At 44.2% G+C, this 11,583-nt stretch overlaps 1 protein-coding gene across 2 annotated transcripts in view; it reads right to left on the bottom strand.

Moving 5' to 3' along the window:
- The window catches only part of gucy1b1 (guanylate cyclase 1 soluble subunit beta 1), a 171,437-nt gene extending 160,930 nt beyond the window's left edge, over positions 1–10,507 (bottom strand). Inside the window, exons 1-2 of one of the 2 annotated variants that reach the window (XM_048603896.1) lie at positions 10,337–10,507; positions 9,720–9,793 (exon numbers count right to left, since the gene is read on the bottom strand). In XM_048603896.1, coding sequence (XP_048459853.1) covers positions 9,720–9,793; positions 10,337–10,339 — 77 coding nt within the window. In that variant the 5' untranslated portion in view covers positions 10,340–10,507. The remainder of the gene's footprint in view (positions 1–9,719; positions 9,794–10,336) is intronic. The other variant, XM_048603903.1, reaches the window with a different exon arrangement.
- Between the last annotated feature and the right edge of the window lie 1,076 nt (positions 10,508–11,583).

Below are 11,583 nucleotides of genomic sequence, written 5' to 3' on the forward strand. Positions count from 1 at the left end.
ATAAATTAAAATGTCATTTTAAAGGCTGAAAGTGATTTAGTCAAGTCTGAAACTAGGGTCTCAATTTGAAACAAACTACCATTGATTTGAGTGGAAAGAGATGATCAAAAGGAACCCAATTGCATGATGTGATGGTAACAAGCAGTAAAGAATTACTACCTTTGTGGCACATAAAGGAAGAATGAGATTCAAGAAAAATTAAAGACAATATTAAAAAGGAAGAAATCATAATGTCACAAAAAACAAAATATAAAAGAAACAGGTGCAAGGCTCAAGACTATAAATATCTTTATCTTCCTTTGAATTCTGAAAAGGGAAAAAGGAATAAATGGGTAAACCGCCAGGTGGTGCAAAACATTGTAAATATTAGTACAAGTACTTAAACAGGAATTCATGTTTCTTACAGGCAGAGACCATAGGCACAGAAAATAACAGCAGGCTTGGGCCATTCAACATGATCATGGCTGATTATCCCTGTTCCCAATTTAGCAGGGCAAAGTTAAACAATGTAAATCTAGTGTCTAAGATTATTGGGTTGAAATCATTGTCCTTTTGTGCAAGTGGGGCTAAAACACCAGCTTAAGAAAAAAAAACAAAAAAAAAAAGCAACCAGATTACATAAGCAGTTTCCACAACTATTCATAGGTGCATAGCACTGTCTATTGATTTTTTTTTTCTTGAACACCACAGTGTTACTATTGCCAGTTCACAGTAAGATAACATTTGGAATATTCAATAGCTGCTACTAGGAAGTTAGGTAGGGAGCTTCCAAATTTTTAATGCTCTGACGTCAACAGCTAAAATGCTCTTCAGAAACCTCTTAGTTCAAAAAAAAAACTCTAACCCCACTCTCTGTCTATCATGTTGGTGCCAGCAAGTTTGGAACACAACTCCCAGATGAGAACAACCTTCACTCTAAACTCCAGTGAATATAGAATCATAAAAGCATAGAAAAGCACCCTTTAGCCTATGAGTCTGAACCAATGAAAGACATCCACCTAATTATTCTAATCCAATTTTCTAGCCCTTGGCCCACAGCTTTGGCATCACAAGTGCTCACCTACATATTTCTTGCCTCTTCCATTAATTTCAGACAGTGAGTTCCAGATTCCCACCACCTTCAGGTGAAAATGCTTTCCCCACATCTCCTCTAAACCTTCTGCCTCTTACGTTAAATCTCTGTCCCTGGTCTTTGATCCCACCATCAAGGAGGCAAGCTGCTTCTGTCAAATTTGTTATATATAAAATTGAGGCAATCATGATTGCCCCCTCTGGTTTCCTTGGAGCAGAGTCTGAACTGATCCAGTCTCTCTTCAGATGTCAGACTTGTCATCCCAGTAATCAGTCTGGAAAACTTTTGTTGCACTCCCCCCATGGTCAGAATATCCTTCTTCAGATAAAGGCAACCAAAACTGCACAATCAAATCAAACTCCTCCAGGTGTGGTCTTACCAAGGTCTTGTTGCAATTGCAACAAGACATCCCTGCTCCTGTACTCATATCCTCTTGCTTTGAAGGCCAATGTGCCATTTGCCTTCTTTGCACATGTATGCTTATTTTCAGCAACTACATTTACAAAGGCAACCAGGTCTCACTACACCTCTCAGTTTCCCCAATTTATCTATGCATTGGTCAACATGTTCAAATCACATCGAAGCATCTCTGCATCCTCTTAACAGTTTACCCTCCTATCCAACTAGGTTATCTGCAAACTTAGATATCACATTTAGTTCCCTCATACCAGTTACAGTCAGAGACCTACAACTCATCTAAATACTTAATATTTTGTGTTGCTGACTCTATCACCCTTAGAAGCAGAGTTCCAGATTCCCACTACCCTCTGCGGTAAAATTTTGCTATACATCTCCTCTAAACCATCTGCCCCTTACCTTAAAAACGGTATATCTGCTGGCCATTGATCCCTCCATCAAGTGAGGCTGTTTCTTCCTGTCTATACCCCTCATAACTTTATACATCTCAATCATGTGTCCTCTCAATCATCCCTGATCAAAGGAAAAAAATCCCAGTCTGTCTAGTCTCACTTCAAACTCTCCAACGCAAGCAACATCCTGGTAAATCTCCTCTGCAAAAATTTCTCCTGGAATTGATGTCAGTCAAGAACTGTGCACAACACTTAGTCACGGCCTAACCAACTTTCTAGCCATCTCAGTACACTACTCCAAACTCATGCACTTTAAACTTTACATGCTTACAACCTCTTATGCAGTGCCTTATTGTGAAAGCCTACTGAAAGTCCAAACAAGCCATATCCTCTGGTTTCCATTCATCAGCTCCATAGTTATAATCAAAAATTCTAGTATTCTGTCAAGCACGGATTTCCCTTTCACAATCCAGTCACTGTTTACCACGTGTACTATTATTAAATCTTTTACATGGACTCTAGCATTGTCTCTACTGCTAACATCAAGCTAACTGATCCTTAATTCCCTATCTAAACAAACACTAAAACTTTGGATTTGCAGTCTTCACAGTATAAAATACTAGTTGCATACCAGAACTTCAGTCAGATCAGAGGTGAGCCTGTAGCAGCCATCACTAAGGTGGTGCTGGGGAAGCCAAAAGGTCTAAAAGGCATACAAGTCACTCAGACTGGATGGACTAACAACCCAAGGTCCTCAAGGGTATAGTGAGGAGATTGTTGAGGCATTGGTGATGATCTTTCATGAACTACTGGTGTCAGGGAGGGTCACAGAGGACTGGAAAATGTCTAAATGTAGCACTTCTGTTTAAGAAGGGAGTGAGGCGGAAGACAGGAAATTATAGGTCAGTTAGTCTGACCTCAGTCGCTGGTAAGATTTTAGACTCCATTACTAAGGACGAGATTGCAAGATACTTGGAAGTGTATGGTAAAGTGATGCGGAGTAGGTGCAGCTTCAAGAGGTCACGCCTGACAAATCTGTTTGAATTCTTTGAGGAGGTTACAACCAAATTAGAAAAAGGAGAACCAGTGGATGCGATCTATTTGCATTTCCAGAAGGCCTTTGAAATGGAGGTTCCTTCACAAGACAAAAACCTATGGTGTTAGGACTAAGGTACTGGCATACTGGTAAAAAACGGAGGGAGAATAAGGGGGCTCTTTTCCATAATGGCAGTCAGTGACTAGCAGAGTTTCTCAAGAGTCCATGTTGGGACCACAACTATTTATGGTACACATTAGCAACCTGGACACAGGAACCGAGGGCATTGTTGCTAAATTTGCTGATAACACAAAGATAGGTGGACAAATAAGTAATGTTGGAAGCAGGGAAGCTGCACAAGGACTTGGACAGGATAGAATAGGAGTGGGCAACACAGTAGTAGATGGAATACAACGTGGGAAAGTGTAAGGTTATGCACTTTATTTGCAAGAATAGTAAAGTAGACAATTTTCTAAACACAAATGCCGAGGAAATCAATGCACAAAAGGACTTGGGAATCCAAGTCCAAGATTCTCTTAATGTGGAGCTTCAGTTGGCAATCAGAAACAAACACAACGTTAGCATTCATTTCAAGAGAGCTAGAACAGAGATGTACTGCTAATGCTGTACATGGCTCTGGTCAGACCATTTGGACTACTGTGAGCAGTTTTGGGCCTTGCTTGCAAGGATGGATATGCTGGTGTTGGAGATGGTCCAGAGGAGATTTACAAGAAGATTCCAGAGATGTCAAAGGAGGTGCAGTTGGGTACAGATCCTGAGACCTCAAATGGAGTTTAAGGGTGAGGCAGGTGGTAATCATTGATACTTACAGAATATTGAGAGGCCTGAACAGAGTGGATGTGGAGAAGCTCTTTCCACTCACGGAGAGTAGAAGCCAGAGCACAGCCTCAGGATGAATACACGACCCTTTAGAAGTGAGACGAGGAGCAATTACTTCAGCCGGGGGTGGTGAATCTGTGGAACATGTTGCCAGAGTGTTGTGGCAGTCAAGTCGTCGAGTATTTTTGAGTTGGTAAGGGAATCAAGGGTTACAGGCAGAAGGCAGGGGAATGGAGTTGACAAACACATCAGTCATGATCAGTGGACTGAATGGCCAATTCTGCTCCAATATATTATGGACTCATGAACCTGGATCTCCTGGTGCAGAGGAAGGGACACGGCCATAAGAGTCCCGAGACAAAATACTAAACAAGTTAAATTTTACTATAATTATACAGAACAATAACAAAGCTGCACTGAAAAAACTGTGTGCAGTGTAGGGTCTCCTTTTGAGAGATTAATATATTTGCTTGGAAAGAGGAAGAAGTTTCAACAGATGGATACATAGAATGAGGTGTATGCCAAATGAGGAAAAACCCAAGTATGCTCGGCCTCTGGAGCTAAGAATCCGAGATTTATTCTAATTGAAAACACACAAAATTAAGAGATTTGACAGTGTAGATGCAGACAAAATATGTTTCCCTTGGATGGAAATTCGAAATCAGAATAGTGAGATCATGTTTAAGGTAGTTGTTTAGTACTGTGATACTAAGATCGAGATTCTCCGCCCAAAAGGAGAGCTCAGATGCCCAGTCTTTGGAGGCTATTCGAGACAAGAACCGTTAGTAACCAAACGTTAGTGGGATATAGGGACTGGGGAGTTGAAATAGAAAGTCAGCCATGCTTTTGTTGAATGACCGTAGACCGAATCTCTGGCTCCTATCTGCACTGTAGGGATTCTTTCAGCCCACCGAGTCAATACCAACCCTCTGAACAGCATCCCACCCAGACCCAATCCACCACATCACCCTAACCCCTTAACCCCACATTCGTTATGGCAAATCTACCTGGCCCCACCCATCTAGAAACTAAGGGGCAATTCAGCATGGCCATTCCACCAAACTGCACATCTTTGGATTGTGGCAGGAAACTGTGAAACCTGGCAGAAACCCACACCAACACAGGTAGAATACAATTCCACACAGACCACAGTCACTGGAATCAAACCCAGGTACCTGGCATTGCAAGGCAGCAGTGCTAAACACTGTGCCACCATGCTGTCCGAATGCTCTGCGCAGGTTCCTATTCCTCATATTCTAAGTTGCTATTATTTATTACTGATATCAGATAGACTAACAAAAAAGAAGTTAATTTTTATGATGACATTTAGGTTTAAAATCATTTGCGATATGGTTGAACCAGGAGGGTTCCAGCTCCTATTACCTCCTTTAGTAGAATCTGAGTTAAAACAGAATATTGAACACGAACATAGAACAGTGCAGCACAGGAATAGGCCCTTTGGCCCACGATGTTGAGCCGAACATGACGTCGAGTTAAACTATTCTTTGCCTACCCACGGTCCATTTGTCTCCATTTCTTGCTTATTCATGGGCTCATCTAAAAGCCCCTTAAACACCCCTATCATATCTGCCACCACCACCATCTCTGGCAGCACATTCCAGGCACCCACCACTGAAAACTTGTCCCTCACATCTCCTTTGACCCTTTCCCCCTATCACCATAAATGCATGCCTTTGAGTATTAAGCATTTCAACTCTGGAAAGATTGACCGTCTACCCTATCTATACATCTCAATTTTATAGCCTTCTATCAAGTCTCCTCTCAGCCTCTCTTCTACATCCTCTCCAAAGCCTCCACAATCTTCCTGTACTGTGGCAACCAAAATTGAATGTAATAACCTAAGTGCAGCCGAACTAAAAAGTCTTATAAACACTGCAATATAACATACTGACTCTTATACTCGTATCCTGACCAATAAAAAGGCAAGTATACCATAGCTGCTGATGCCATCGCCTCCATTTCCGAGGCCAACACCACAGACACTGAAGATGCACCTACCGTCACCGCTGCTGCTGCCGCCGCCCACCGCTGACGCCACTCCGCCCATCACTGACGTGGACGCAACTCCGCCCACCACCGCCAACACTCCACCCACAGCCTCCACAGCCAGCAGTTCCAGAGGAGACAGCAACACTCAGCCCTGCCGAGTCTTCACCATACCCCCAGACCTCCCCCTTACCGAGGACGAACGGTCAGTCCTCAGTAAAGGGCTCACCTTTGTCCCCCTTCACCCACACATCAACGAATACCGGTCACATTTGGACATTGAGCAGTTTTTCCGCCGCCTCCGCGCTCACTTCTTCAAATGTGAACCTAACCCTCCCTCTACTGACCCCTTCTCCCACCTCCAACACACCCCCTCCTCCTGGATACCACCCTAAGACCTCCTATCCTCCCTCGACCTCTTCATCTCCAACTGCCGTCGAGACATCAATCGCCTCAACCTCTCCACCCCCTCACCCACTCCAACCACTTTCCCGCAGAAAGTGCAGCCCTCCGCTCCAATCCCAAACTCACCATAAAACCCGCAGATAAGGGAGGCACAGTAGTAGTATGGCGCACTGACCTCGACATCGCCGAGGCCAGACGCCAACTCTCCGACACCTCCTCCTACCACCCCCTTGATCATGACCGCACCCCGGCCACCAAACCATTATCTCCCAAACCATCCACAACCTCATCATCTCAGGTGACCTCCCACCCACAGCCTCCAACCTCATCGTTCCCCAACCCCACACCGCCCGCTTCCATCTCCTTCCCAAAATCCACAAACCTGACTGCCCTGGTCGACCCATTGTCTCCGCCTGCTCTTGCCCCACCGAACTTATCTCCACCTATCTCGACTCCATTTTCTCGCCCTTAGTCCAGGAACTCCCTGCCTACGTCTGTGACACCACCCACGCCCTCCACCTCCTCCAGAACTTCCAATTCCCTGGACCCCAACACCTCATCTTTACTATGGACACCTGCATTCCCCATACAGATGGCCTAAACGCCCTCCGCTTCTTCCTGTCCCGCAGGCCCGACCAGTCCCCCTCCACTGACACCCTCATCCGCTTAGCCCAACTCGTCCTCACCCTCAACAACTTCTCTTTCAATTCCTCCCACTTCCTACAGACAAAGGGGGTAGCCATGGGTACCCGCATGGGCCCAAGCTACGCCTGCCTCTTTGCAGGTTACGTGGAACAATCCCTCTTCCGTACCTACAGTGGCCCTAAACCCCACCTCCTCCTCTGTTACATTGATGACTGTACGGTGCCGCCTTGTGCTCCTATGAGGAGCTCGAACAGTTCATCCACTTCACCAACACCTTCCACCCCAACCTTAAGTTCACCTGGACCATCTCTAACACCTCTCTCACCTTCTTGGACCTCTGTTTCCATCTCGGGCAACCACCTAGAAACCGATATCCATTTCAAGCCCACCGACTCCCACAGCTACCTAGTATACACCTCCTCCCACCCACCGTCCTGCAAAAATGCCATCCACTATTCCCAATTCCTTCGCCTCCACTGCATCTGCTCCCAGGATGAGGCATTCTACTCCCATACATCTCAGATGTCCTCGTTTTTCAAGGACCGCAACCTCCCCCCCTCAGTTGTCGAGAACGCCCTCAACCGTGTCTCCCGCAACTCATCCCTCACACCCCGTTCCCCCTCCAATAACAACCAAAAAAGAATCCCCCTCATCCTCACGTACCACCCCACCAACCTCCGGATCCAACGCATCATCCTCCGACACTTCCGCCATCTGCAATCCGACCCCACCACCAAAGACATTTTTCCCTCCCCACCCTTATCTGCTTTCCAAAGGGACCACTCTCTCCGTGACTCCCTTGTCCGCTCCACACTCCCCTCCAACCCCACCACACCCGGCACTTTTCCCTGCAACCGCAGGAAGTGCTACACCTGCCCCTACAAATCCTCCCTCACCCCAAGAAGACTTTCCACATCAAGCAGATGTTCACCTGCACATCAGCTAATGTGGTATACTGCATCCGCTGTTCCCTTTGTGGCCTCCTTTACATCGGGGAAACCAAGTGGAAGCTTGGGGACCGCTTTGCAGAACACCTACGCTCGGTTCACAATAAACAACTCCCCCTCTCAGTCACGAACCATTTCAACTCCCCCTCCCACTCCTTGAACAACATGTCCATCCTGGGCCTCCTGCAGTGCTACAATGATGCCACCTGAAGGTTGCAGGAACAGCTACTCATATTCCACTTGGGAACCCTGCAGCCCAATGGTATCAATGTGGATTTCACAAGCTTCAAAATCTCCCCTCCCCCTACCGCATCCCAAAACTAGCCCAGCTCGTCCCCGCCTCCCTAACCTGTTCTTCCTCCCATCTATCGCCTCTTCCCACCTACTAACCTCATCCCACCCCCTTGACCTATCTCCTCCCTACTTCCCCACCTACACTCACCTTTACTGGCTCCATCCCTGCCTCTTTGACCCGTCTGTCTCCTCTCCACCTATCTTCTCCTCTATCCATCTTCTATCTGCCTCCTCCTCTCTCCCTATTTATTTCAGAACTCCCGTCCCCTCCCCCATTTCTGAAGGGTCTAGGCCCGAAACGTCAGCCTTCCTGCTCTTATGATGCTGCTTGGCCTGCTGGTGTTCATCCAGCTCTACACCTTGTTATCTCAAGCATACCATATACTGCGTTTACCGCCCTATCTGCTTGTGTAGCCACTTCTCCAACCCAAAGATTCCTCTGTACATCAACGCTGTTCAGGGTTCTGCCATTAACTGTACACTTGTCCTTAACATTTGATCTCCTAAAGTGCAGCACCTCACTCTTACCTGGATTAACCTCTACCAGTTCTCCACCAATATCTGCAACTGATCTATATCCTGCTGCATCCTTTGACAACCTTCTACACTATTCACAATTCCACCTCATTGTATTGTCTGCCAACTGATTAACCCACCTATCCATGTTTTCAAAGGGATTTATATATCACAAAACAGCAGGAGGTCCCAGTACAGATCCTTGCAGAACACCCTTCCACCATTACCCTCTGCCTTCGATTAGCAAGTGAACCCATGTGGCCAAGTCACCATACATCCCAATCTTCTGGATGAGCCTACCATGAGGGACCTTGTTAAAATGTCTTATTAAAATCCATGCAGATGTATACATGGAGTTTAGTAAGGCTTTTGCCCATAGAATTCTACCTTATTGATTACCTTCAAATTTTGAGAAGATGACAATCAAGACAGCAAGACACAACCTGCCCTGCACAAAGCCATGTAGTCAGTCCCTAATTAGGGCATGCTTTTCTAAATACGTGCAAATTCTATCCCTAAAGGATTCTCTCCAATACCTTAACCTCCGACGTACAACTCATTAGTCCATAATTTCCTAGATTATCCCCATTTCCTTTCTGGAACAGAGGAGCAACGTTAGCCACTCACGAGTCCTCCAGGACCTCTCCAGTGACTAGCGAGGATACAAAGATCTTGGCTAAGGCCCCAGCAATCTCCCATCTTGCCTCTCTCAACAACCTGGGGTCGATCTCATTAGGCCCCGGGGATTTATTCACCTTAATACTCTTCAACAGACCTAGCACCACTATTTTCCTCCACCTCAAAATACTCCAGCATATTAGCATGCCCCACACTAATCTCAATATGCTCCATATCCTTCTCCTTGGTGAATACATTTAAAAGTACACTAGGAAACACAGGATTTATAGTGTAGAATTTGATATACAAAACACCACTTTGAGATTGCAATCTCCCAACACCTAGAATTAGTTAGCAACAATTACCCCATTCATCAATAATTGACAATAACAATCTTCTGAAACCAAACATTTCTGAACCATATCGATGGTGTTCACAGGATGGGGTTCAATGTGAATATTTAGTGTAGAAAATACCTATGGGAACTCGGTCAGTTTTTCAATTTTTTTTTTAAACATGTCATCACTTACTTGATATCTTCCCACACCAAAGGTCCATAATTCCGTTGGATTAATAATTCCAAGGCGTGATTTACGAAACCATACTGTTATTAAAGTAAAAAGTATGTTTTAAGAGGAAATTACATTTAAGAAATCCAAAGACATTCGTACAGCAGAGGCACTAGGTGTTACTGGGGAAACTAAGCACATACGCCTTCCGTCCAGGGTCAGAAGCAAAAACCAGTTTAATAAAAAGTCATATGTTGAAACCACAGATCCAAACTGCCCTCGCGTTTATTAGTTCCAGTCCCCCCCGCCCCTTCCCCCCAACACGCGCCAAGCGGCATCACTTCGGGTATTTTAATGAACGCGACATTACAACATTCTTCTGCTCCTCAATACACAGGCATTATCGTCATTCGGTGCATGGGGGCAGGGGAGTATAAAATATGTGAATTTTATTCGAAGGAAATAAATTCTAAATAAAGGCAAAACAGAAAGCCTTGTAACCCACGATACTTGAATACCTCCGCTACTTTGCCCGTATGCTATAACATACGATAACAAAAACCAAGATTTCAAAATCTATTTGGAAAAACGAATCACGCAGACACATTTTTAGTGTTGTCAAGCGTACATTGACTTACCATCGTGCCGTTAGAAAGCACTCCTTTTCCTCGGATTGTGCCTTTGTGAAGTAGACGATCCAAATAACCTCCAGGCCGATTCGGATTGATACACAGCTCCGTTAATCAGCAGGAGAGATTATTCTTCACTGGCAGCAGGGTAATCACAAGGAGCCAATCAGCGCAATCAGTTCCTCCGACTTAACAGTTTAGTGGAGGACACGGCGGGGTAGGACATTTGTGACAAATCACAAATGAAAACCATGACGGGCGAAGTGCAAGAAAAAACAGCAAATAGTGCGTTAAAGAACACGTATAGATGAGATAACAATTCTGCTCATAATATCAACAATTAAAGAAATACATCTGTATTTAAATTCAACGAACGAAATACGCAATATATTTTGTACAGTATATGAAACATACATGAAGACATTTAGAGCGAAATCTACAACGAGACTGCGCTATCACCGTAATGTTTATAGTGATCAAAGTGTTAGAAATGGTACATAGAATTTGCATAGTAAATATGAAAATAAGGAGCATGAATAGCGATGCTGTTATTTATATTATTGCAAATAATCAATTAATAAATTCAAATTAACATTTAATCTGTCTGCATTTTATTATACAAATATTATGTGGATAAAAGCTTCTAGAGTAATGATTCCAGATTTACTAATGAGCAATTTACTTTCATTTAAACATGTAAACACCGGCACATTTCCTAATTTGCATGATGCATTCAGTCCGCATTTGTTTACCACGTTTAAAGTGGGATAGATTTTTAAATTAAACTCATCAAGTTCTAAAGCGTTGTCTCTATTTTCTAACAAAGACCAATACACAAGTGTCCCATGCTTTCAATTGTATTATTTCATAAATGGAAACAAATAAGGTATATTCTTACCGTAAATGAGTCATCACAATGAAGTGCAATTGAGTTGCCATTTGCAAATGAAAATGATGCAGAAGAATTGCAAAGAAACTGCCAACAACCTCCCAGAGAGATACATAAATGAAACAAAACCAGTGTGTTAGATTTCAGAGTGACCACAAGGCGGATATTGTTGTATTCTGCCAAGTTTTGTGAAGGGGTGATGCATTCTGTTAATAAAACAAATAAGCATTTGTGCAATGTCATAATACAAATGTAGCTTATTTTATTGAACCTGTTCAGACACGTTAAGACACACCTTCAGGGCAAGTAGGACTTCTGGCCTGGAGGTAGGGAACGATCACTGTGCCACAAGTACCCATTATACATA

The sequence above is a fragment of the Rhincodon typus genome, chromosome 1 (genome assembly GCF_021869965.1).
Source record: "Rhincodon typus isolate 14 chromosome 1, sRhiTyp1.1, whole genome shotgun sequence".
Lineage (NCBI taxonomy): Eukaryota > Metazoa > Chordata > Chondrichthyes > Orectolobiformes > Rhincodontidae > Rhincodon > Rhincodon typus.